This window comes from Pezoporus wallicus, unplaced genomic scaffold (genome assembly GCF_028554395.1).
Source record: "Pezoporus wallicus isolate ANWC-B61680 ecotype Strahan unplaced genomic scaffold, APGP_CSIRO_Pwel_v1 contig_5231, whole genome shotgun sequence".
Classification (NCBI taxonomy): Eukaryota; Metazoa; Chordata; class Aves; order Psittaciformes; family Psittacidae; genus Pezoporus; species Pezoporus wallicus.
Window position 1 is genome coordinate 1,470,373 of NW_026635973.1, and position 27,205 is coordinate 1,497,577.

A 27,205-nucleotide genomic window follows, 5' to 3' on the forward strand; every position below is an offset into this window, starting at 1 on the left:
ATGTCGGGGATGGCGGCGGCGGTGGTGAAGGAGCGGGCGGCGGCTGCGGGAGCGGGGCGGCACAGCCGTGCCGTGCCCTACCTGGGGCAGGACTTCGGGGGGCTGCGGCAGCAGTGCCTGCAGGAGGGGCGGCTCTTCCAAGACCCCTCCTTCCCCGCCGGCCCCGCTGCCCTCGGATACCAAGAGCTGGGGCCCAACTCCTACAAGACGCAGGGCATCGTCTGGCGCAGACCCACGGTACGGCAGGGATAAGGCGGGGGGGGGGGGGGGGGGGGGGATGCTCGGTAGCATCGTTCAGCGGCATCACCGCGTCTTTCCACCCCACTCTCCTGTGCCTGTGCTCTTTGCACTCCCTTTTCTCCCCCGGCAGTACCGGGCGGCTGCAGGTCGCGGTGCGGCCGCCCAGAGCCCCTGGGATGGGTGTCCCTTTGCGCCGGGTCCGGGCTGGCGGGGGAACATGCTCTGTCTGGAAAACCAGCAGCAACAAAGCCGTTTGTCTCTCCATCGTGAGCAATCCCGGTGTACAGAGTGCTTGTTGTGGGGCTGTCACTTCAGATCCGTGGCTCTTTCACGTAGCAGAGAGGAGCTGTCTGTGATGCAGAGGTTTCCTTCCCGAGCCCTCCCTTAGCGTGTGCTTGTGGCTACCGAAGCAGCCCTGTCTGGCCACGGGAGCCATCCCTTGGGTCAGATGGATCCGGGGTGCCTGGATGTTTCTTAAAGGGCTTGAGGTAGTCAGCGGTGCGGAGGTAACAGCAAAGTGGTGTGTGCACATGTTGTAGAAACACAGCGGACCTCTGGCACATGCTGTGAAGCGAGATGGCTGCCCGCAAGCTTTGGTCACTGTCCTCACTGCGCTTCACGTGTCCGGGGCCTGCATTCATTCCTGGCCTGCTCCATCTCTGCAGTATTCATCTGCTGTGGTCAATCCCTTGTTTAAATCTGCTGCAAGTGGGGTTCTAATCCCACCCGTTACCTGTGGATATATGTAACAAGAGGCTTGTTTTGTTCCCAGGAGCTGTGTTCCAGCCCCCAGTTCATAGCTGGTGGAGCCACGCGCACAGACATCTGCCAAGGGGCATTAGGTAAGGTGGAGGCAGGAAGCTGAGCTTCTCATGCAGGTGCTACCCCAGTAGCACCCGGTTTATACTAAGCTGTATGTAACTCGCTCTGTAAATACATCCTGTTGAAACCTGCCACCTCTTTTTACATCAAATCAGACCTCCTTGCCTCTCCTGGGCATCTGCTGGTAGGGACACTGTGTGTTCGGCCACTGAGCACAGCTTTGCTGTGTGCATTGAGCAGGGATGGCACAAACTGGTTTCCTGATGGCTTTTCTGATTGCTTCTAATTCCTTTCACATTCACATCCATGTGTCTGAGAGCCGCCTGACTAACCTCTACTTCAGAGAGCAGTTGCCTGTGTGGTGTGGCGTTTCTTCCCATGAGAGAGAATTCCATGAAGGACATCCTGAAACCTGGAAGCCTGAGCGGACAGCCAGAGGCAAGCGGCTTAAACTGGCTGTGTGCACAGTGCACAGCTATCCTGGTCTCAAAACTCTCTCCTGCCTTGTCTGCCAGAGTGTTTTTAGGCAAGTGCCTCCTCTCTCCTCCCAGAAAGCAGTGTGGAGGCTGTAAAGCAGGACAGCTGTGGGGATGCTCCAGGAAGTAAGATGGGGTGGAAGCAGTGAGGCTCCTATTTATCCTGTAATTGTAGGAAGAGGGTGAAAACCCTCTTATGTAAAGATTAGACTGACAGCACGGCTGAGGGGAAGCCCTCGGAGTAGGGAAACATGACTAATACATGCTGTGTGTTGTGACTTTGCAGCGGGGTTGGCAAAGGAATGGAGTTCTGTTTGTTTGCCTTTCATTGGCATAGTATTAGCCACGTTGCAGCTTCTTAGTTTCTGGTCCTGATGCTGCTATTTGTGTTTTCGTGTCCAAAAATAGAATGGATAGGGAAGCTTATTTCATATATTTTGTGCTTGTGTTTTCTTTCATGAGTTACTTAGGTTAGTGCTTTAATAACTAGATACCATTTGTGCAAAACGTCCTGACAATAAATAATACAGAGATTGTGAATTTAGTTCTCCTTGTGCCCCAGTAGCATCTGTGACATGGATTAGGCTCCACTGTGTCATCAGTGAAGTCCTTGGCATGTCAGCAGCTTCCTTTGCATGTTCTCTCTGTCTAGTATCGTGTCTCCCACCACTACTGTTCTGGTATAAGGCATGCTGCAGTGTTTAACACACATGCCCTCTTTTTTTAGTGTGTAATTTTACTGCTAGAGAGTTGTTCAGCTTGAAAATAGAGTTTATTTTAACGCCATTTCAACATCTGGCATTTTGTAGAGATCCTGGTTTCTGAAAGCACTTAGTTGCTTTCTGCAGGCTTCCAGCTTTCCTATCCAGATGTTGTGGCAGCAAGAGCACTGGAATGAAAGACTTGTAACTTCATTTTCAAGTAGTGGGATTGTGGTTGCTAGTGCCAAACCTTGATTTAAATTGCTGACAGCAATTGTTGCCTTAATGGTCTTCAGACCAGTCAGGTGCTCTCATAAGGTTGCATGCTATCACCAAAGGGTATGAACTGACTCCCAGCTGTGGTTTCAGGAGATAAAATAATACCATTTATATAGGAGGATGTTAGTGTTCCAGGTTGTATTACTGTTTTCACCATGACAAAGTACTGCAATGACTCACCCCGCTATCTTCTTGTGAATCTGGCCAGGATTTTGGTATTGTGTGACAGTTTGTGTTGAGTAACAGTCGGATGCTGTTGATCTTTTCTCTGTATGGCTGTTGAGATACTTATCAAATCTCTTCCCTTTTACACAATGAGGATAGCAGATGTGCTTTACAAATGCTTTTTTATTTTTATTATGTTGCTTTTTTCCATAGGAAGCTTTTGTAGTCCTATTTAGCCTCCAAAAAGCTTGACGGCAAAGCAGCACACCTGTACCTACATGGAGTTTCATTGCTGTTGTTAAGCCTTTCAGAACATCTTAAGAGTGCTGCAGGGACTGATGAGACATTCCAAGCACATGTGCCCCTCACTGCTGCAACTGGTTTCTTGGCAGGTTACAAACCAAACAGCCAGGCTGATGAGCAGTGGTACACATGTTCCTTTTAGCTCAAGAGTCTTTGGTCTGTGGGCCAGATGCAGCCTATACATTTGTTTCATTGTTTGACCTAGATCATGTGCACAAAAGGCATAGCTGATCATCAGGGCAGAAAAGGTGATCTCCTCACCAAGGCGGCAGCTCGCTAAGTTTTCCAGACACCAAATTGCTGCCCTTGGGCTTTGGATTATCCTCTATTGTGGTTTTGTTCCTTTGTAGGAGAAACTTTTAAAGTTGAGTATTTGGACTTAGTTTTGCAGTGTCAGATCTGAAGGTATTTAACTCAGAATGACAGCACATGGGATGTGGTGACTCATGACAGCAGAGGGGAGGAACCTAAGCCACTGGGGAGAGGAAGCTTATTCACCCTTAACCGCCTTCTTTGGAGGGGATGTCACCATGGTATCACAACACTGGGGTGTACACAGCGCAGTATCTCTGCTCTGCTGTTGAGACATGGGTGTCTCCTCCTTACATAAAAATGTGTGGAAAAATAATGAATAGGATGAATTTGGAAAACTAGGTGTATGGTTTTCCCATGCTGGCAGCCACTCTACTGTGAATGGGTTGCAGCAGCGCCATGCTTCTAACCGGAAAACTTCCTGGAGACTCTGGTATTAATGTCAATGCATTGAGTAGTTGTTATTCTGTGAGTGTTTTAAAATAACTACATGTCTAATGGGCTGATGTACGTTTTTCCTTTGACCCCATGGTCTCACGTGGGCTGTGCGGTGATCAGAAGAGCTGCCTTTTGCTTGCAGTTCTCCAGGTGCTTCATGGGATACTTTGCTTGTGTTTGCTTTCCAGATTGTCAATTTTTAGCCCTTAGGGCTATTCTTGCCTTGCAATTGATTATTTTTAATGTTCTTGTTTATAGCTGGAGGTTCGGTAATGTCAGAGATAGACACACATAGAAATAGAAAGTAAAACATTGATAACAGCAAAAAGGAAACGTGAAAGATGAAAAATAGTATTTGTCAATATAAATAAACTCGCAGCCTGATAATATTCTTTTTTCTGGTAACCTTGTTCTGCCTATTGTATTGTGCACTTACAAAAGTTCTCCGTGATAACCTGGCTTTGCTAACACCCCTCTCAAATTCTTCATATAAGGAACCTGTTTGATAGACTCCTCTTGGACTTCTCTATCAAAGGGGACTTTACATCTCTATCAAAGGAAAGTCACTGTCAAGAGCTTTACAAAAGTACTAGTTCTTACAGTTAAGACTATTTGGTAGAGACCCTGCTTAGGCTTACTTAGTGCAGATTAAAACTCCAGGTGTTATCACAAGATCTGTTTTCATCCAGGCTTTGACTTGTCAGGTCTGCTTTTAGTGCTCAATGTTCAGAAAGGGAGAGATATCCTGGCTGTTGAGCACTTTAAATGTGGAAACCAGAGGGCAGTGTGTCTCCCATATATGCTGCATTTGCCTTTTAATCTCAAGAAGACCTTGTCCAGCGTTGTGTGAGTTAAGATGTGTGTTTGGCTCCAAATTCTCCTTAGAACTCAGTGTAAAGTTCAACAGAGAGATTTTTCAACAGACTCTACAGATTCTTTCTCTTCTTGTCTGCCTTAATAGAACAGCTAGAAAGTAAAGGAAATTCTTTATAAATTCTGCTTATGTGCTTAGAGGTGTTTTGGGGGTGTTTCTCTTCCTTGAACCTCTGTGCTTATCTGCAGGGGAAGTCTGACTCAAAAGATGTATTACGGCATTAAATGGTGTATGCTCTTATCTAGATGCCTGAGCAGCTTCTTGACCAAGACTTCCTGAGCTACTGTGCTCATGCTGAGTTGTTCCTTTACTCTTTCTGTGCTGCTCTCTGCCTGCCCAGCCCCTATCTTCTTTATGGAATAGAAAAGCTAACATCACTTTGGAGGAAGGGTGGGATAGCTGCCCTCTGGGCCAGCCTTGCTACTAATTTAAATCAGCACAGTTCTGACGAGGTCAGTAGCGCTAATGTGAGATGCCCCAGGGTTCCCTTGGAATGGTTGAGTTTGTCTGATCGAGCAAGACTGTGCAGTGTGAACTCTGGTTTATGCTGGAGGTTGAGCAATTGAGTGGGGTAAAACACCTCCACAGCTGGCTGCAAACAAGGAGCATAGAACATTCCTTGGGCTGTTTCCACCCACCCTACAGAGCGTGCACAAAGGGCCTTCAGCTCTGCCTGCAGCTTTGTTGCAGAGGCCAAGGGTGGATGGTTTTACTCAGCTGTGCCGTAGGACATATAATGTAAGATTCTGAGGTTTTGAAATTAGTCTGCAATTTCACGTCTTCTATCTTCTTTGCAATGTGAAAAGGGCCATGGGACAAATGTAATTTGTTGAGCTGCTGCTGGGGATCAGCTGAGAAAAGAGAGGGGCAACAAAGAGGGAATTGCAGGTCGCCCGTGTTCCTCCTAAAGCTGAGTGGTGATGGGTTTGGGCCTGAGGGCGACCCTCAAAAAGCAGCTTTAGAGTTAAATCTGCTTACGAATTTCTCCCACTTGGATCTCAGCTTCTCACTTGTGAGCTTTTGACCCTTTTATTGACCCTCCCTTCTCTAGGAGGCTGTACAGAGCCTGCTGCTTTGCTGGCCTTTAACTTGCTAGCAGCGATGGATGTCTCATGGTTCTTGAACCTGCAGTCCTATACATACTGCAGGACCATTTTGTGGGATCTGATGTGTAATATCCACCTCCCTGTGTTCATAAAGCAAGGCAACAGCAGACCTGATAATGGGAACAAGGAGGTATATGTTGAGCTGTGGGAGTTCAGATCATCTGGGTCTTTATATCTCTAATCATCTTGCTAATGGGTTGCAGGAGGCCCATGGCTGAGCAGGAAGGTAACCACTCTGTTAAACACTGGCTTCTGAAAATAAGTACAACAAATGGAGGTAATGTTTATATAACTGCGGTGTCCTCCTTCTGCGGGGTAGGAGATGGTGTGGAAAAACACTGTCCAGACAGCCTGGGGCACTAACGTGCAGGCGCTGTGTGTGCTGGCTCCATCCCAGGACGGGTGAAGAGGTGTGTGGGACTAGGGAACAGTGCCTGCCTTCAGACCTTTCTTGACTCTCTGGTGACCAGTGCCAGAGACAAGATGTGGGACTAAACAGAGAGGTCTCAGCAAGAGGCTTCAGAGAAGGAGCTCCTGTGTTGTAAGAGGCTGGCAAGAGAGCCGAAAGGGAGCTTGTCCATGGGATAGGTCTCCAGATGGCAAATCAATTGATGTTTGTTAAACATGGAGGAGGTAAACAGCCTATGTTTGAGGAGACAGTGGCCTTTTGAGGAGAAACCACATCCTTGAGTACCTGTGTGTGCCCGCAGGCCCTCTTCTTTGCTTTTTCCCCCATGCTGCTTCCTAACCTGCAGACACCCCATTGAATATCAAGTTTTCTTTCAAATAGTCCCAGCATGGGACTGTGTGTTGGTAGATCATAGAAAGCCTGCTTTTGCTTTTCTTTTCTTACTTCGGTTTAGAGGAAACTTGCTCTGGAGATGGTGGGTGTTTGTGTTTGTGCGTTTCATCTGCCTTAGAAGTAAAGTGATGGGAGGGATCATCTCACCTCAGCCGAGGTGACTGTTAGCTATAATGGATGAGCGCTGTGCAGTATACAAAACCTAAAGAATAAAGTTTGAATAATGAATAATGAACAGTGTCTCTTTTCCTCTTTTTTTCATTACAGGGGACTGTTGGCTCTTGGCCGCTATTGCCTCTCTCACCCTAAATGAAGAAATTCTGGCCCGTGTTGTTCCCAAAGACCAGAGCTTCCAGGATAAATACGCAGGAATTTTCCACTTCCAGGTAGGTGAAAAACAGCCTCCCCCCTGCCCCGTGCTGTTGGCCAGGAGCCTGTGTGGCTGGCTGTGTCTGGATGGTGTTTGCTGGAACCCTTTGAGGAATATCAAAGAGCCAGGCAGAAAAACAGGCATCCAGGAAGAGTGATGGTGGAAGGAAGCAGATGTCCATCAGCAGATCCAGCTGAGGACATGCATCCCTGAACAGGGTGGGCGAAGCTGGCTGCGACGGGCATTGCTTCTCCTCTAGGAAATGGGTGTTTGAATGTCCTGGTGAGCTGAGCATGCAGCATGGGGTAGTGACAAGGTGTTTGTGTTCTCTTCAGTTCTGGCAGTATGGGGAGTGGGTGGACGTCGTGGTGGATGACCGGCTGCCCACCAAGAATGGGAAGCTGCTCTTCGTGCACTCGGCAGAGGGCAGCGAGTTCTGGAGCGCGCTGCTGGAGAAAGCCTATGCCAAGTGAGTTGAGGCCAGGGTTTTACCCCACTCCCATCTCCCAGTGCCTCTGCTTCCCCACAGCATCCTCACCTGCATAGACACATTTAAAAAGTCAACCTAATGTATTAGTCTTTACAACTTCTGGGATACCCCACAACTGCTTTAGTACAGCTTTGCTGACAGGTGCTTGGGACAAATAGACAAAAGTATTGATGTTAGCCAAGAAAAACAGCTCTTGTATCTCATGGCAAGGCTGTTCCTAGAGTGCTGTCTTCTGTCACTGGGGCTTGGAAAGCTTTGTTTCATGTGCTCTACATGCCTGTGAGGGCTTGCAGCTTCACTCCTTCAGTCCACGAGTCCAGTTCTCCATTGAAGGTGAAGATGCACAAGTCTGAATTTCTAGTTTTAGGATGGGCATGGAGGAATTCTGCCATCTAGCATTGCTATTTTCAGTTGACTTAAGACATTGAGCTAATTTAATCAGCTGAAAATCAGACCCATAATTGTTACAGGGATTTAAAGACTGCAGAACTATTGAGGCAAATTTCTGGGTTTTGATTTGTTTGAATTGTTTCCTTTTTCTCAAATAGTGTCCATGATTTTTGTCATTGATAGACTAAACCTACATCCTGTATACACGGTAGTATAACATTTTATGCTGGGCTTTCCAAGCAGAGGTCTAAGAAGCAATGGAGGAGGTGTTCCTAACTGCTGGTGGTGCTGTTGAAAGTAGAAATGCTGTGACAGTTGGCACAACTGAATGCCTCTCCAAGAGAAGAATAGGGAACCTGATGGTTGTATGTGTGAGAAGAGGAAAATGGGGAGCTTGATGGCTGTGTTTGTGTATGTCCCCTTTCATGCAGGCTGAATGGATCATATGAGTCTCTCTCTGGTGGCACCACCACTGAAGGCTTCGAGGACTTCACTGGAGGAATTGCAGAATGGTATGAGCTGCAGAAGGCACCACCCAACCTCTTCAGGATCATTCAGAAGGCACTTCAGAAAGGCTCTCTCCTTGGCTGTTCCATTGATGTGAGTTGCTGGGCTTATTGCTGGACACTCTGCTCTTGCTGTGCTTGTAGGCAGCTGGGGGGTGGACCCGTGCCCCATCCGCAGGGTCACACAAAGGATGCTGGTCCCCTCTGCTGTGGTTCTCTGCTCTACTTTGTGTCTGGAGAATTTCACCAGAGAGTGTGACCCAGGCATGTGCCCTTCTGCAGAGTTAGGTTGAAATGTAGATTCATTAGTTTATGTGTAAAAGCTCATTGCCTCCCCTGTGTGTCTTCCTGGAGACCTAGAGCTTTTGCTGTTTCATAGGTTGGTAGTGGCAAATCATACAGAGAACTCATGAGGGATCCTGATGTACATCTTTGTTCTTAAGAAAGCCTGTAGCTTGGCAGCAGGTTGGTACAGGCTGAATGGGTTTGGACAGAAAGCTGCTGCTAACGGCTCCTGCAGTCTGATGCTCAGAGGTGGCAACCTCCATCCCTTCTGTAGCCTGTTTGTCAGACAAATTGTACCAAAACATTCCCAAAACAGGGAGGCTCAGGCTGTTGCCAGGCTTTTAAAAGGCTTTATGGGAAAACATTCATCAGAAGCTGAACCTGTGAGAAGGAAAAGGAGCTTTGGCCCTGCCTGCAAGGATTCAGCATTGCTTTTGGCCTTACTGAAATGAGCCAAAGTATGATAATCACCCTGCTCCCAAATGAACATCTTGGTTATGTCTAAAGGGAAAGTAAACGATTTACAAGAACTCCATTTATAATATAAATATTATATATATATAAATTTATAGTAGAAAATCTTTTTTAAGCTTCAGATATGCTTGTTTACAGATCACCCACTTTCTGAAACGGTGGGAAGGCAATGACAGGCATGTTTCACAGAGGGTTAAGAGTTATAACAGCAAGATGTCAGGCAGTCACTTCTAAGAAGCGACTTTTCCCTGTAGTGCTTATAGGCCAGGCTGCCCAAGTATTGTAACGGCTGTGGAGAAGTGAGAGGGTGATATTCCTTCAGGTATGAATGGCATCCAAAGTGCAGCCTTTTCTCTTGCTCACCTGCATGACAAGTCTAGGGTGGTGGTGTTGGGGAAAGGAAGGGGAACCTCCCACCCTGCTGTGGAGTTGATCTCAAAGCAGAGTGCTGGGGTCTTGGTGTGTGATCCCTGGGCAGCCTCAGGCTGGTTACCCCCTGTGTTCCTTCTGGCCCATCAAGAGCATGGAGTTCATCATGCGTATCCCCTTTGTACAGTGTTTGGTGTGGTGCATCCCCTCTCTTGCATCTCCAAGTGTTTTGGAGCCAGGAAGGATCTTTGCTGCGGTGCAGGGCTTCTGACATGCACCCCATGCCGTAAATGTGGGCCCTAGGACTCCAGCATCACCACATGTGCTGCTGACTCTACTCTCTCACATGGATCACTCTCATTTCCTCTGTGCAGCAGCTAAACCATCCCTGCAGCCTCCCAGTGAGATTAGAGCTCTTGGAGGGGGAATCCTGGATCCCCTGTGCATGGGAAGCACGCTCATTGACTTTCCTTGCTCTTCCAGATCACCAGTGCAGCAGAGTCGGAGGCAGTCACTACCCAAAAGCTGGTGAAGGGACACGCGTACTCGGTCACCGGGGCAGAGGAGGTAGGTGTGCAGCCAGACTTGGGCATGGTCCTGCCCAGCCACAAACACATCTTCAACACTGCAGGTTCTTGAGTATCACCCGTTTTGCTGAATCGGGCTTTGAGTCTGTTCTCAATGAAGTGAATTAGTTGGGGGTTGTTGGGTAAAAACTTGAGTTCTTTGGGGGTTTGAACAAAGAAAAGATCCCCTTTTTTTGGCCATAAGCACTGCTGTTTCCCAGGGAGCGGGGCCGTGGGAAGCTCTGCGCAGAGGGCACACTACCCTCTGCTGGTGACCGGGTCCTGCAGCATGTTTCTCTATGGCAGGCAGCACGGCGGGATGTGCGAGAGATGTGCGCCAGGAAAAACAAACCTTACTGTCCCTTCAGTGCCTGCTGAACACCTTTCAGTGTACCTTCAGTACAGGCGAGAGTGAGCCAAGTGCAAACAAAGGAAGCGGATCGTGGTGTCCTTCCGTGTGTGTGATGCAGTTACTTCTGCAGGAATGGTTTCTGCCGTGATCCCTGAAACTTCAGGGTGAGGTGTAGAGAGATGCTGACATGCCGCACTGAGGTGGATGCGCCTAACGGGCACGTTTACCTGTGTGCATGCTGCCCTCTAGCAGCAAAGGCAGCCAAGAGGGACTTTGTTGACCTTGGTTCACAAAAAGCACAACTTAGCCCGGCTTTTCCTTTGGTGATCTGTGCAGGCTCTGTAGGGATATTCATCGTCAGGCACTGGGGTGTCATGCCTGGACTCTGTGCTGCTGCTCTGTGCAGTTTTCTTGGCTTCGGGCTGTAGAGGTGCGCCAGCTCCTGCCTCAAATTAGTACCATGTGTTCCACATAAGTGCTGGGTGTTCCCACTGGAACTCGTACAGCTTTGCTTGGCCTGGCCTCAGTGTGTGCAGAGATCAGCAGGTAACAAGCCAGGGCCTCGGGTGCAGTGTGAGGAGGGGCTGATGCTGCTGCACTCTGGGGCATTTGTGTGGTCAAAGGGGTTGTGGCCAGACCAAGTATCCCATCTCTTCTAACAGGCTCATCTTATATAGGGATGGGGAAAAGGCACCTGAATGTGAAAAGGCAATTCGTACGTGGATGACGACTTTAGAGAAGTATCCCCTTGTACCTGCTTTTTAGCAGTCCTGTAGCAGCTTTACGTTCCATTTGCTTGAAGTCATATCAGAGGCAGGTTTTTTAGTGGCACAAACCAGACATTTCGGTTATCATGAGCTTTGATTTATGCATACTATAAACCACCTCTGGACGGGCTTGGGTGTGTGGAGCTCATTGAAAATCAGTTTGATTTCATGTCTTTTGGCTCAGATGAGTGCATACATTGTTACGTGTAGCACTGAGATACTGGCTCTGTCATGTTCTTTAATTCCCATAGAGAAGGTGGGATGGAGCACAGTGCTGAGTCCCTGGGTAACTCTCTGTGTATGCTTCTGATCCCATCAGGTGAAATTCCGAGGAACTGTGCAGAAGCTGATCAGAATCAGAAATCCCTGGGGGGAAGTGGAGTGGACTGGGAAATGGAATGACAAGTGAGTCGATGGCTTGTACATTGCCAGGAGGCTTTTACTGCAGGGGTACAACCGTGTTTCTGCTGTCGTCTGTCTTCTCCCTACCTTAGATTCCTCTGTAAGTCACATCTGGATGCGATGTTCGCTCTGAGCTCTTTCAAAGCAGCATCCCATCACTGTCATCTCCCATGTGGGCATCACAGTCTGTGGCACCCTTCACGCAAACATCTGCCTTCCTGTAGCATTCCATGATTTGGTTGGTGATTCCTAGAAACCTTTCAGTATTTTCTGCTTATTTAGCAGACCGGATTCAGTGGTGAGCTTCCTTGGATATTTAAGAAGTGAGGTGTCTGGTATCCCATGTATTTTAATTCTGCTATGGTTTGAGGTCTCTGGAGTTGCTATCAGCTAGATGTTGTGCAGTGTTACAGTCATGTGGAGCTGTAAGAAGGTGAAATCCTTGTGCCAGAACAGCTACATTAGGGTTAAGCTTCACCATACCCTCTAGTTGATGTGGGGTTGTCTTTCAGCTGCCCAAATTGGAGTGGTGTTGACCCTGAGGTGCGGGAGCGGCTGACCAGGAGGCATGAAGATGGGGAGTTCTGGTAGGTACCACTGGATTTGTGTGCAGGCAGGAGGGGGAGGTCTTTTCCTATGTTCTTTAGCACACAAAGTAACCTCTCCTGCTGCACTCTCCAAGGTGAGTGAGTAAATTCATCCCAAATCCTAGTACAAGAGAGAAGGAGGATAGACCAGGTGGCTGTATGCGAAATGTGTCTTCCTAAGCAGACGTTGCCAGTGGCATTGCTTCCACAGGATGGCGTTCAACGACTTCTTGAGGCATTACTCCCGCCTGGAGATCTGCAACCTGACTCCAGACACCCTGGCAAGTGACAAGTACAAGAAGTGGAGCCTGCTGAAGCTGGATGGGAACTGGAGGCGAGGAGCCACTGCAGGGGGCTGCAGGAATTACCCAAGTAAGAGACACTGAGAAACCTTTTACTCATCCAGTATCTGAAGGGGGCCTATAGGGATGCTGGAGAGGGACTCCTCACTAGGGACTAGTGACAGGACAAGGGGTAACGGGTTCAAACTTAAACAGGGGAAGTTCAGGTTAGATGTAAGGAAGAAGTTCTTTATTGTAAGGGTGGTGAGGCCCTGGAATGGGTTGCCCAGGGAGGTTGTGAATGCTCCATCCCTGGTGGTGTCCAAGGCCAGGTTGGACAGAGCCTTGGGTGACACGGTTTAGTGTGAGGGAGCTGGAACTGGATGACCTTAAGGTCCTTTCCAACCCAAACCAGTCTGTGATTCTATGATCCATTTGTACTTTCTCTAGGAGTTTCTGGGAGCTGCTTTGGGGTGGCCTATGGAGGAGGACGTACCTGGGATACCCAAGACTGATGTCCAGGAAGTGCAAGTGGGAAATGTGGCTCCCTGATAGGGTCCAGTTGTGGTCGTAAAGGCTGGGGGGAGACATGTTAGTTTTTCCTTCTTGCAGCTGATTTTGGAAGTCAGAGCCCCATCTGCTCTAGCCGACAGGTCTATATCAGCACAGTTGCTTCCGAAGCAGCCTCTGAGCAGTTTGCATAAATCTTCTTTCCAGACACATTCTGGACGAATCCACAGTATTTAATCAAGCTGGAGGAAGAAGATGAGGACCCCGATGATCCTGAGAGGGGATGTACTTTCCTCATTGGCCTCATTCAGAAGCACCGGCGGAGGCAGAGGAAGATGGGAGAGGACATGCACACCATCGGCTTTGCGATTTATGAGGTAAGTCAAGGCAATAGAGGTGCATGGGAGGCAATGGAAAGCTCTCTCTATAAATCGGGGTAGACTGGGCTTTGCATCAGAATTGAGGCAGGTTGAGTTAGACACCGGCTGCAGCAAGGGAAGTTCCTCTTAGATGTTCAGGAAATTATCCTCCATAAAACCAGCAGTCAAGCACAGGTACCCAGAGAGAGGATGGAATCTGCATTCATTATTGTTATCATGGAGATGCTCAAACCTAGGCTGGACAAGGTCCTGAGCAACGTTGTTAGCTTTGATAGTAGCCTTGGTTCGAGTAGTGGGTTGGACCAGGTGACCTACAGAGGCCCTTTCCCACCTCAATTCCAGAATGGAGGAACAGAAAATCAAGATTAAAAGTGCAGAAATCTGGTCTCTACTTGTCAGGGTTGTGAGCAGCAGAATGAGAGCAGCCATGGTAGGGATGTGACCATGGTAGGATGTGACCCTAGCTGGGGCGCCTGCACTAGCTTGGGGAGTGTGAAACCAGCAGCAGAACCAGCCAAAACACCTGTAAAACCCCTGCAGGATGAAGGGTCAGAGATGTATTTATGGTAACTCCTGAAGCAGGGTGTTTTATGCAGACCTGCAAAGCAGTGGTGCTTAACTAGCAGTGGAAATAGGAATAATGGTCTTGCCTGAGGGATGCTCTGTATCTGTAGGAAGGGTGTGCAGCTGCTTGCTTTCCCAGTGTCCCAGCTTTGGAAAATCTTGTAAGAGAATCTGCTCCCTGTAGGCAAATGAAGTTTAAAACAAAGCTAGGTCTCCTGAAGGCATAAGGAAATGGAGAGCTGCATTATTGTCTTGCCCAGATGGTGGAGAGGTCAGAGGGGTGGGAGGGTGAAAGACAAGGGGGGGAAGAAATAGTTGGGAAACTGAATCTCCAGAAGATATCACTGTGGGCTGCAGGGTGGAGGGGGTCAGCAGGGAACCATGACCCTGGCTGTGTCTGTGCTCATGCTGCCTCCAGGAGGGACTCGGGAAGCTGAGCAGTCAGCATGGGGTGACATGAGCTCAGCGTTCACTGTCTGCTCGAACAGAGTCTTTTTATCAAGAGCATGGATGTTACCTGCTAACCAGTGGTGGAAAGGAGTAGCCTTGGAGCTGTTTCAACCAGCAGATAACTCTCTTCTTTTCTTCTTGCAGGTGCCCCCAGAGGTACGTAGCATGCATTGGTGGGCAAGATGCAGAGCTGGGATGAATGGCTTGTGGGAAGGAACAGTTCAGGGGATCCTCCTTCACTGCAGGACAATACTGGCTGTACAGTCCAAAGTTTGAGTCCATTTATTCTGGATGGGGCCTTGAGCCCGTGATGCGTGTTCAGGGTGGCTTGGGTTGGGATAAGAGCAGTCTGTACTGCTGAAACTCACTGGAGCTGCTCTTCCATCGGTCTTCTCCCATTCCAGACCCATGCTTGCTGCTCCAAAGTGCAGCTGCCTTCCTCAGGTTTGCACAGAGTTTGTTTGACACACAACCAGTATTCCAGGGAAGTGTTTTATTCTCATTTCCCTGAGCATTCTTTATTGGTTTCCCTCTGTTCCTACCTGCAGGTAGCTAACCATATGCCCTGGGGATGCGAGAGGTGTGCAGTGCAGCGATACCTATGCAATATGAAGCAGGGCTGCAGACACCTCTGAGCTGTTGCTCCTCAGAGGAAAGAGTGAGGTTGAGCCTGTGTAACCTCAGAGCAGCTGGGGCACCTTGCAATGCTGCAGGCTATGCTCAAACCAGCTGCTCTTATGTAAAACGTGGTTTCATCAGGAGAGGAAATGGTGCTACCGGTTGATTGAACTTCTTATGTACCCTCTGAATGCCTGTCAGCTGCTCAGCTTGGCACCATAGTGGTCCAAAAACCTGATATCCATAAAAAACACTCCAGCCACAATCCCATGACTTTTCTTTTTCCCAAAAGGTGGAATTTTATCTCCCACCGTGGCAGCAGGTCTTACAGGTTCTGCATGCTGAAAAATCCAGGAGGATGGGAAGTGATAGGCCTCTGAGCCTGATGCTTGCTTCTAGAGCTGAGATAACCCACCTGTAAGACCCTGTGCAGCAGAGTTTGTTCTGGAAGATGTTACACTGCTTTGATACTGCATAGGCTATTGTTCTTGGAGCCCTCCATAAGCTGGCTCTCTGCTTTAAGGCAGCCTGACCTGTGAGGCAAGAGCTGAGCTACAGTGTCCTGGTGGCACCAGTTTGGGGACCAGAGGGATGGGTGGCATCTCACTCTACAGAAAACCAGTTGGTAAAGAACTTGGCCAATGTCTTCACACACCCACCACCGTCTGCAAAACATAAGCATGACCTGAATGGCTTGTTGAGATGATCTGCAGCTCAGGAGTACCATGGTGGGGTGCAGCCACCCCTTTCTCCATTCACTTCTGTTGAAGCGACATAGCTAATTGCTGTATCTATTATATTGTTGATCTGTAATGCAAATACATGCAAATCATGGGGGGGGGTTCTCTCTTTCTTTGCTTTTTCCCAAGTTTTCAGGCCAGACAAACATTCATCTGAGCAAAAACTTCTTCCTGACCAACAAAGCAAGGGAAAAATCAAACACCTTTATCAACCTCCGAGAAGTGCTGAACCGGTTCAAGCTCCCTGCAGGTGAATACATCGTCGTCCCCTCGACCTTTGAGCCCAACAAGAATGGGGATTTCTGCCTGCGAGTCTTCTCAGAGAAGAATGCCAACTCCACGTATGTAGCTCTTTGCTAACCGGAAACCTGAGGAAAGAGCAACAGAAAAGGGACTTGATTTTAATGCTGGTTTCTTTATCTTTCTAGCGTTATCGATGATGAAATCGAGGCCAATTTTGAAGAGGTATGTCTTAGTTTAAAGCACTTAAGTTGATTTTGTCATAAATAAGTGGGGTTGGAGTGTGTCTGTTCCCTGTGCAGGGCAATGGTTTTCCCTAGGCATTATGAAGAACTGTTGTCCCGCTCTGGAAACAGATCTGTCAACATCCATAGTTGAAATGGAAACATCACAAGCAGTAATGGAAAAGCATGTTGTCCTTAATGCAGAATGGTGAGCTTGGGCTTCCCAGGAGGAAGGGATCCGGTACTACCTGCAGAGGTGACAGGAGCCATAGAAAATGAGCTCCCTTTGCTCGCCAGGCATCCAGGAGTGCAGCCCTTTAGCCATAGGGGTGGTTTTGATGTGATATTGTTTCCATGAGTAAGTGGTGGCTCCATGTGTTTAACCTTGCTGGAGCTGAAGGTGTTTTGCCTAATAATGCATCTACTCCCCTGGGTGAGTTTCCCCCCCCCCCCCGAAGATGAGAACTTACGTTTTGCTTTCTTTGCTTTAAGACGTGGTCCAATAGTAACAGTAGCAATAGTGAAGTTCTGGATTTGGTAGTGATTTTTTAATTGAATAATTTTAATTTCACAAAGAATTTTAAATTCTGAATTCCTGCAGTATTTGCTACGCCAGCATTTTGACTGAATTAAAACCGATTTAAATCAAAGCGAAAGTACTCTGTACCTTCAACTTTGCCATTTAAATTGTGTTTTACTAGGGGCAAGGAAATGCATTAAGCCCTTCTCAAGCACATTTCCTCCTTTCCATATTCTCTGTTTCTCTCTTGTAGACCGAGATCAGTGAAGATGACATCGAACCCAGCTTTAAAAAGCTTTTTGGGCAGCTAGCAGGGAGCGTGAGTGTTCTTCTGTTAACGTCTTACTGGTAGCATGAATGAGTGGGTAAGAGAAATGCCTCCCCCGGGATGGAGTTTAATCCTTATGCTGACTCAGATCTCAAGCATGTGCATAATCGTGCATGCAAAGATGTGTGTAGTTGCCCATCTGCTTACACAACAGGTTTGTGAGCGCTCCTGGCAAGCAGTCTTTGCTCTCTTTGAACTTCAGGCTCAACTTTCATCTCTCCGGGTCCCTAATTCTGTCCTTTGGGCAGAGCATTTGGTGGATGGGGTGAGGGCTGGGCTGTGCCTTCTCCCCAGGCTGCTCTCACCTGCCTGAGGGCTCAGGGTGCTGATGCCTGGGAATTGGAGGTGCTCCTGGGAATGAGAGGTGGGGAGAGCTTACCCTGATTGCGTTTCCACCCAAGGGAAATTAACTCCAAGGGGTGTTTGAACTTGGCCACCTCGCCCAAAGGAGTCAGAGGCTGCTGATGGGATAGATTCACTGCAGCTCACAGCGAAAAACCTCTCTCTTTCCCCAGGATGCAGAGATCTCCGCCTTCGAACTGCGCAACATCTTGAACAAGATCATGGCTAAACGTAAGCCCCTTTTCCAGTGGCATCTTTGGTTGGCCAGCAGCAGGCTTCCAGCATGGCTGTGAGAGCACAGAGCACACCATTGACCTGGGCAGAGCAAAACCCTGGGCTCTGCCGCAGACCTGCAGCTTGGGGCCATATGGCCACAGCCATGTGCTCTCTCTGCTGCTGCAGGGGGCTGCAGACACACTGGAGCTGAAGCTGTACTTAACAGGAGACGTGCTTTGGCAGCATGCATATGGGTGCCTTTTATCCCCGCATCTGCTACTGGGAATTGGTTGCCAGGAAGATGGATGGATTTGATTAATGCTTTATAATGATGCAGAGAAGGTGTTGCTGCTGCTTTAGTATTGAACCAGTCAGGATTCAAACTAGCCAGCCAAACAAGCCCAGCCAATGGTCTGGGGTGACCCTGAGGAGGAGAAGAAGGAACTTTGAAACTCTAGGCTTCTTTCTCTGTGTAGTGATTCAGAGCTTGGCTCTGCATTGTTTTCCCTTCCATTAAACAGTGCTCAAGAAACAAGTTCCTCTTTAAATCTTAGCCTGGTAGCCAGGACTGTGTTGCATGTCTGTGTGGACCAGCCAGTTAGCAACGGTGTATTGCCAGTTGCCATGCTTGATGTTCATCCCTTGCATGAAGCTACCTGCCACTGGTGTCTGTAGGTCAGAAGTCCATGCTCTTCTCAAAAGCCCACCCTTGTCTTTGCAGCCAGACAATGAGGGCAGGAAAGCTTCACCTCCATCTCTAGCTTCTGCAGCACACCTACAAACTAAACTAACTGGGCTGTTTGCTTGGAGAAACATCACAGCTGTCATTCAACCTAAGCCTCTTCGGTTGCAAAGGAAGCCACTGATGACACAGAGCAAATAAGGGCTGATGTGTATAGTCTGCTTATAGAGCTCATGAGCTATTTAGGAGGGTGCTGTGGTGCAGCATGCACTGATAATCCTTTTGCTCTTTCTTTACAGGCAAGGATATTAAATCTGATGGCTTTAGTATTGAGACATGCAAAATAATGGTTGACCTGTTAGATGTATCCTTTAAGGCTGTTCCTAGGTGATACTCTTCTGCCTGTGCTGAAGTGGGTGAGCTGCCTTTGCAGTGGTGGGTCCATACTGATGTGCTGCTAATGACTTCTGAGGTGGAGAAGCTGGCTTTACCCTGGTTCCCCTGAATAAAAATGGTAGCCCTTGCTATTACTGCTACTCATGGCACACGCATTCTCCCATTATCAGGCAGGACTGATTTGAGGTCTGCTTTGAGGTCTACCCTGTTCCTTGTTCTGGTTTAGCTGGGGACAAAGTGATGTTTGTGTGGGGAAAAGGCACCTGGCTCTCAGCACAGTGTGGATAGCCTTGACTGTAGAGTTGGAACATGGACTTCCTGTATTTCACTGCTCTGTTTAAGGGCATTATAAAGCTGTGAGGACTTAGCAAATAGAATATGAGGAGACAAACACAGGAAGCAGAGACTTGTTGGATTTTAGGCGCTTTTTTCCCCTAAGAATAAGGGCACAAGTGTGGGATGGAAGATCAAGTCTAAGAATAGTTGCGTTCAGCTTCCTTGTGCAGTGGGAGTTGAATTGCATGGTTGGGAAAAGGGAAACTTACCAACAAAGCAATGCTCTGCTGTAATTTGCTGTAAAATCCAGCAGTCTGCAGGGACTCCTCAGTGGGGTTTGGGAGCGACGCCATGACCAGGTTCTTTTGTTAGCTCTTTGTGCAGGTTCAAATAGCAGGCTTGGTTCTGGCTTTTCCTGTTTATAATCCAGACTGTAACTGCAGGTGTTGATCCAACTGCGCAGAACAAAATGGCATCATCTTGGCTGTATAATACATGTATTGGGAATCTAGGGGTACCAAAATACCAAAGAAGGGGCTTGTGAACAGTTTAACCTGAATCAATCATCTTGCTGTTTTAGAAAGACATCCTAGACAACAACTGTGTTCAACAGGATGAGTCCTTCAGAGAGGACCTGCATCCTTTTCTTAACTGTAGTTATCTTGTTTAAAGTATTAAGTCACGACTGCCCATGTAAGTAAAGCCAGCACAGGGAGGGGAAAACCCTTTTTCCTTGCTCCAAAGAGATTCCCTTAACTCGAAGGAGAATGACGGGAGTGGCAAACTGGGCCTGAAGGAGTTCCACACCCTCTGGACAAAGATTCAGAGATACCAGGTAAGGTGCAACCTTCTTGGGAGGTGCAATCAGATGTAGAGGGGGCTGTAGAGCGGTTTGCTTCAGACAATGCATACAATCACACATCCTAGCGCAGGGACTCTTTCTACTCACCGTGCATTCGTGTCCTCAGTCTCCCAGGCTTTGTCCCTTGGAGTCCAGGGGGGTGACTGCTTGTCCTTAGGTGAAGGGCTGAAGGAGAGGCTGCTCCCTTCCTGCCTTTGAGTGGTTTGTGTTTTAACTCGGATCCATGTTGAGCCTTCCCATCTAACAGGGCAAGTTTGGTGTCAGCCTTGATGCTTTGGTAGGGATAGTGCCATTTGGCACAGGCATGCAAGGAGTTCTCCGGAGTCTTCATCTGCTTTGGCTGCTGCCTTAAAATGAGTTTCTAAAGCCCCAGTTGGGAGATAAGTGTAGTCCCTCAGACCAGTGTTGGAAACATTCCTAAGTAACATGTGGGCTGCATTTCAAAATGTTTCACTTCTGATGAAAGCCAAATCATGCTCTGAATTATCCTCAAGTTTTGACTTTGGGTTTTGTGTTCCACAGAAAATTTATAGGGAAATTGATGTGGATCGCTCTGGTACCATGAATTCGTATGAGATGAGGAGAGCGCTGGAAACAGCAGGTATTTCTATTAGTCTGTCCCTTTTTAGGGTCTGTCAGTTGATAGCTGCTCTTAGTTTCCTGTGTATCACTTGTAAGCTATAGTCCCAGACCTGGAAGGCTGCTGTTAATGTAGCTGCTCAACCAGGGTTCTTGTCTTTGTGTAGCAGTGTCTTGCCATGCAGGCACACTAAGAGCATCTCAGAGGAGTGACAGGTTTGCAGTTACTGTCTTCAGCGACCAGCTTTTGGAGAAGCACAAATAACTGCAACAACCTGGTCTTGTACCAGCAGACTGTTGTCTTTCAGTGAGTATCTCTGGGTGTATGGCATAAGCCTTCTAAAACCAGGATACTGTGACCTAGAGAATGGAAGTGGCTTGAGCAAGGGGTGATGCTCGCAAGAGCATCATCATTAAGAATCAATTTGCTACTGCAACCACTGTTGCAAATCTGAGTTACGATGGTGAGCAAGGAGATGGAGAATATCCCAGAGCCATATGATCCCAAATTAACTTCCTGATCTGGGGCCATCTTAATGCCCACATTAGGGATCTCTGAAGCTTTCCCTTCTTGTCACCACGTAAGACAAGCAGCAGATCTTTTTGTGCCGAAGCTGAGATACTCTTTGCAGATAAGAGACCCATTTGCCCACAGAAAGCCAATGCTTTATCTGGGATCTCTGGGGGCTGATTTTGGCAGCCACCTTGTTATACAGGGAAGGACCATGAGGTAGAGCAATTGGCCGTGTCCCCTGGGAAACAGGAGTAGAAGTATGGAGCACATGGAGCAGGAAGAACACATGTGATTTAATCACAGCTCTAAATCACTCCCAGTACAGAAAGGGTCGCTGGGAATTTCCCAAGCGGAGTCAATATTCCTTAAAATTAGAGAATTTAACCAAAAGTAGCTAATGGAATTTCTGTGAGTGTGTAAGGTCGAGGCTCTGTTGGGGAGAGCTTTTTGGGTGTTTTTCTTCTTCTTACCTTTTATATCCTTGCCATCATATTTTTAGGGTTCAAATTAAACTGCCAGTTACATCAAATCATTGTGGCTCGTTTTGCTGATGAAGACCTCATCATTGACTTTGATAACTTTGTCCGGTGTTTGATTCGGCTGGAAACACTGTTCAGTGAGTACATGCTTTATCACTAGACAGACACTATTGCTTTGTGTTTTCAAGTCCAGGGTAAAAGTTATTGAGTAAACTTTGTGCTGGATCCAAGGCAACTTCAAGGCTGAGCTATAAATCCAGCAACCCAGTGTGCATGACCCTCCTAGATCTAGGAATTGGTCTTTTAGGCCAGACTGCTGAACTGGAGCCAGACAGTCCTTCATGCAAACAACTAAATGTTAGCTTTAAAAAAAGCTCCAAGTGCTTACAGATTGACTAATACAACAGAATGAAGTATTGAAAGTGTTCAGTCTCATTCTTGCACATGAGCAGGCGATGACTTTAAAGTGTCTCTGGTTTGGGGTGTAGACTGTTGTCATAGACTATGGGACTAAATTGCCTTTTGATCCTGAAGCACAAGGACAGGGCAGGCTTTCCAATTAGTTCCTATGTTCATCCTTATCTGTCACCTCTCTCCTATCACAGAAATGTTTAGGAAGCTGGATACTGAGAAAACTGGAACAATAGAATTGAACCTTGTTAATGTAAGTTCATTTAGCTCTAAACTGTTCTCTGCTCTTTTTGGGTGGGGAAGGCTGTGAAGAGTAGAGGCTGTCCTGCTCCATTCTGACTGATCATACATACTCATGTAAATGCTAGATCTATAGAGCTTGTGTATTTGTGAGCAGCCTCAACAAAGGTTACCTATTTTAAAACGTACCAATATCCCATTGTTTTCTCTAACAAACCAACCTGAACCCGACGACACTCATCCCTTGCAGTGATCCTGATGTGTATGCAGGATTCTTCCCTGCCTTTTCTGTCAACAGCAGCGTAAAATGCAGGTGCAGTAGTGACTCACAGTATTGACTGTATCTGCTGCTTTCTGCACCATGTCTGCCCTGAAGCAAGGACTAAGTTTGGAGAAATACACTTTCCTGCATGTCTTTGACTTGCTTATTACCCAAACATAACTCATTTCTGCACCTAAATGAGGAATGTGCAAATCATCCCAAAACTCTTCTGACTTAAATGACAGATAAATTTAAATCATTCAGGAAAGATCCTAAAATGACTTTGGTAAGAACAGACTTTCTTTCTCGTGCTAGAAATGGGAACATGCATATTTGCTGAGGTATTTTTACTAAATTTAACCTTTGGCCATTCTCCTCTCTCCTTACAGTGGCTGTGCTTTACTGTCATTTGAGGCACCGACATCAGCTTAAGAGAGCTCAAAAAGAGCAACATCAGGTGAAGATAACTGAGCAAAGATACAAGTAATATCCTAAAGGGAATGTGCCTTAACTTATACAGGCAACTTTTGCACACATTTATTAGAATGAAAGTGTTCTACTTCAACAGAAGTAGCTGTAACCTCATTTTAAAGGGCTTGGCAGTTTTTACCATTATATAGCCTCTGTACAAAAACCTTAGTATAAAGCCTCAGTGCTCTGCTAGTATCTTTGGATTTAAGGTGTTTTACATGACTTCTGGAAAAAAGCTTATAGCTTGACAGTCTGGTTTAAGAAGCGGGTTTTGTATAACAGCTTCACTCAGGCATATGTAAAACTGGAAAAGGGATAGCATTGCGTATCTGACTACAGGTGTTTAGGGATTTCTTGTATACTTCCTGTTCAAGCTCAGCATTACTCTGGTGAAATATTCCTTGAAGAATTTGAGCAGCAAGTATGTTTGATCCATCTGAAGGACAAGACTTTCCCTCCTGACCATTTATGTGCCTGTAGCAGGAAGCTGCAACCAGACTCTTCCAAGAGAAAGCCTGTGCTCTCAGGTGGAATCTTGAGTTCCTGTATCTTATTTATCTTCCTTTGAACTACAAGAAAGTATTTAAATAAAAACAGCAGAAATAAAGCTTGCAAGAGTGCTATTCCTTCTGAAAATAAACACACTTCTTATAGATTAGATGCAGAGCCTTTTAAAGGGATAAAACAGCATTCTGAAGCTGGTGAGGCACCGACAGGCACTCTGGACACGTGTCAGTTAATGGAATGTTAGACAGCCTGATACTTTAAAATATTAATGCTTGAAAAACTAAAGGTTTCCAAGAAAGGTAACTGATGCTATGTACCCCATACCTGACCTATTAAAATCATGAGACTGTGAAGAATTGTTTCCTCTTTCCTACAAATGATTTCTTGTATTTAACAAGTACCTTTTCAGCAAGCAGTAAGGATTTAACTAGTAGGAAAACATGAGCCTAAAGGGAGAAGCAGTGAGGTACTTCATAAATATCTGATCCTCTGTTAAATAGTGTTTATTATCAAATGATTATCTATAAAGGATAGTTCTAGGGGAAAGGCTTTATTTGGAAAATACTTGTTCCAAGGTTTTCTTCTTAAGTCTGTCCCTTATGATTAACAAAGCTTATTTGCAACTACCAGTTTCAGCTTAATTTTAAATGCAGAAAGACTGTCTTGAACAAATAGGGGAGGAGAGGTTTACTTCAATATAGAAGAGTAGGTGAATGTTAGTGTGATGTAAAACAGCAGCACATCTTGCTGGTAACAGTTTCAGATAGTCTAATAAAAACTTGACACTAGAGTACCTGGAGCTAAAGCTTAAGGAGACAGAAGTTTAATAGTATCGCAGTCAAGTAAAAACAAGTTATCAAGGACTACAGAAAGTTTCTACACTTAGTTTTCAAGGTACAAAATACAATAAATACATGAGGCTCCCTGTAAAAAGAGGAATCTAAAACTACATTGTCTATTACAGCACATAATATTTTGAATACATGGAATTCCTAAGATGCTACAGTATTTTTAGAAGTTATTGCTTAATGGATTGGTCATGTGGCTCTCACTGTTCAGACGCACTTCGGTTTAGCTGCTTTAACATTCTGCTTCCAGCAATAACCATTTGGGTGCTGTGCACATACTTGCTTTAATTTCTCCCATCTGGAAAAAGCTGCAGGATAAATTTGGACAAAGCCAAGTTGTCCATTTCATGATGATTCCTTCAATGGTAAATTGAAAAGGTCCTTGTAGTTAATGAAGAAAAATGTGAAATTCTTTCCTGCCACGTTTGAGGAAATCAGAGTGGGTACTTGAACATAATGGCTTGCTTAGACCAAAGGCAGCAGAATGTCATTTGCTTGTATGCATTATTTCATCTTGGAGAATGCCCTCATCCATTTGCTAACGCATCAATCCTTCATTTGTTTTCAAAGCACATGCTTCATAGCTTTCAAATTACATTGTCATTGAAATAAGTCTCATGATATTGGAACCAACACAAAATGACTTTTTTTCATAAGTCATCCATGATTAGTACTTCAAGAATCTGGCTTCTGTACTAGTTCATGCCAAGCTTCTTTGTCTAGGTTTAATCCTTGGATACAGCTAAGGGTAAAACAGAAATGAGAGTTACAATTTTACTACTATTAAGAAATAATTAAAAGAAAAACCTGGCTGATGCTACAAATTCTACTGTAATCTCTAGTAGAAAAAGCATGGTTATAAGTAACTCCCAGAGCAGTAACAAATACAAATCTAGCATTCTTAGGAAAGCTTAAAAAAAAAAAATACTAAATCTTGTCAGTACAAAAAGAAGGTACTGACCACCACGTAACTCAGTACTTCCAGCTCTGACCAGATGGGTGTGCTAGGAAACGCATGTGGCTTTGTAAGTCAGTGAACTACAGGATTTTTCCCTGTTTTATAAATGGAAAGAGGTATTAAAGCCTGTTTTGCTTTCTCTATCTCAATGCCCACCAGCCTTTATGTATCTATAGCCTTGGGCAAGCTGGAAACACTTCCCTGCATAACAACCATGGCACTGTAGGAGCTGTGCTTTACTTGGTGCATAGTGGGTGGCCAGTTAAATTCGTTTAGTCACTCACCAATCAATCAGGAGATGCCACCCTACAACCCTTGAGCTACGTGCTATTTACTCATTCTGGCTGTGCACGCAGCAGCACAGAGACTGCCTTGGCCACAGGGTGACAAACTGATGGGACACAGTTCAAGGCAGCAGTACCAAGATGCTTGGGAAGCTTTTGGCTCCCAGTTGCAAAGGGCTTTGGGATCAACTACTGTTCTGAAAAACTGGCATCTAAAACCAAAAGGGTACACTTCATAAAATCAGGAAAGATGAATCCTCCATGCTCTAAACATCAATGCTCCTTAAAGATGCTTTCTTCTGAATAGTCAGCTAACAATTAGGAAAAGAACCAGCTTCATCCCCAAGCTTTGGCTCAGCCTGCTATGATTTCACCAGTGGCAAAGATGAAGTCAGTCAGTCAGCTACAACAGTATAACACCTGATTGTTTGGTATTAAGTCATTATATTGACAGCATTATCTTATTTGCGTTCAGTTCTAGAGCTCTCATACAGCTTAGGGAGCTTGTGAGTCACTAAGAAGGGTAGAGTACTGATGCAGACAATTTAATCCTTGTCTTCATTCAGTGCACCTAACTGCAAAAGGATAAATCAGTTATAATAAAAATACAGCTTAATATAAGAATATATTAAACTAGCAAACATTTTCCTCTGTGCTGAACATCTTAGCCTAGATTTCAGCTGCTATGTTAGGAGTCCAGTAATTGCTTTTGAGAGTAACTACAGAATACTTCAGCAGCAGCACCAGAATGGCTCAGTAGAGAAGAGTGGGTTGTGCTTAGAAGAATGAGTTGTGTTCTCCACTTTAAGCTTTTTATTACAGAAGCACAGATGCTCCTACCTGTGCTCAGGCTGAGTGAGCTTACGAAGAAGAAACACACAAACCTTGGGGAGTGGAAATAAAAAGCAAACAAACAAAAGAATCTGCTATCTCTAACCTTTCTGACCTTACTGTGCAGGGCTCATCGCGGCTCTTGATCTAGAAAAGTTTATGTCTGGAGAACAAAAAACTGTGCAGAATTACCAAGTTAGGGAGAATTTTACAGTATATTGTGGGTAGGCCTGACCTGAAAAAAGCAATGCAGAAATGAAAACTGATTTTGCAGTAGGTAGAGTTGCTCTGCAAAACTTAACCAGTTTAAGAGTAAGGACTATCTGCATGAGGAAGGTGGCTCAGCCTTCTTCAAGCATCATATGTCAATCAGCTAAAAGTCACAGTGGTTAATCTTTAGCATTGGCAGAACCTCATTTCTAGCAGCAAGGCAACCGGATATGTAGAGAAAAGCTTAATGAAAATTTTTATACATGTGTCCATCTGCTACATGTTTTATAGCAACTCAGCCATAAGAAGAAATACAGGGACATAACTGGAAGTATCTATTATTTGTACACAAATAATAAAACAGGTAGCACAGAAGGTGATGAGGAAAGGAGAGGCTGTTCATTTAAGGCCTTTGATATATGGTTAAATATTACTTAAAGAGCATAGGAGAAAACAAAGATCTGCCTTTATTTGGAAATGTTTTTTCAACACTAGAAAAAAGATAACCATAGAATTTTACAATGTTTGTCTTAAAGCTCTTTGTGAAACCATCTCAGACCACAGGGTGCCCTGTATACACCCAGACAGGGAAGGACTCATGACTCATTCTTCATAAAAGTTTCAGTTCTGAAGGCCCTTTGTGCCAGTGTATCACTTTCTGAAAGAGGGGAAACCCAGTTCTATTCACATGCTCAACAAAACAGGCACAGCTACAGGTTGAGCAAAGAAGAGATTCAGAGCAGCCCTGCAGAGAAGGACTTGGGGGTGCTGGTCGATGAGAAAATGAACATGAGCCACCTTCAGTGTGTGCTCGCAGCCCAGAGAGCCAACCGTATCCTGGGCTGCATCAAAAGGAGCGTGACCAGCAGGTCGAAGGAGGCGATCCTGACCCTCTGCTCTGCTCTT

The 27,205-nt window shown here is 46.1% G+C and overlaps 3 protein-coding genes across 5 annotated transcripts in view; 2 read left to right on the top strand and 1 right to left on the bottom strand.

The window, feature by feature from the left end:
* On the top strand, positions 1–23,268 carry CAPN2 (calpain 2). Of its 3 annotated transcripts, XM_057398813.1 has the most exons (21): positions 1–237; positions 1,013–1,082; positions 6,786–6,904; positions 7,224–7,357; positions 8,200–8,368; positions 9,886–9,969; positions 11,407–11,492; positions 12,002–12,076; positions 12,288–12,448; positions 13,075–13,244; positions 14,406–14,417; positions 15,749–15,960; positions 16,048–16,084; positions 16,857–16,922; positions 17,447–17,504; positions 18,471–18,535; positions 19,610–19,678; positions 20,228–20,306; positions 21,298–21,414; positions 21,883–21,941; positions 22,580–23,268. In XM_057398813.1, exons 1-21 carry the CDS (start codon positions 1–3, stop codon positions 22,601–22,603), a joined length of 2,103 nt encoding a protein of 700 aa, XP_057254796.1. In that variant the 3' UTR covers positions 22,604–23,268. The 3 variants fall into 3 exon arrangements, with proteins under 3 accessions (XP_057254796.1, XP_057254795.1, XP_057254794.1); XM_057398812.1 differs by lacking the exon at positions 14,406–14,417 and having other exon boundaries at positions 13,075–13,263; positions 15,756–15,960; XM_057398811.1 differs by lacking the exon at positions 22,580–23,268 and having other exon boundaries at positions 21,883–22,143.
* DEGS1 (delta 4-desaturase, sphingolipid 1) overlaps positions 20,971–27,205 on the top strand; it is an 88,244-nt gene continuing 82,009 nt past the window's right edge. Inside the window, exon 1 of the mRNA XM_057398817.1 lies at positions 20,971–20,974. The gene's annotated coding sequence lies outside the window, so the exon portion shown is untranslated. The remainder of the gene's footprint in view (positions 20,975–27,205) is intronic.
* The window catches only part of TP53BP2 (tumor protein p53 binding protein 2), a 47,760-nt gene continuing 44,524 nt past the window's right edge, over positions 23,970–27,205 (bottom strand). The window contains exon 18 of the mRNA XM_057398807.1: positions 23,970–24,758. Coding sequence (XP_057254790.1) covers positions 24,717–24,758 — 42 coding nt within the window. The 3' untranslated portion in view covers positions 23,970–24,716. The remainder of the gene's footprint in view (positions 24,759–27,205) is intronic.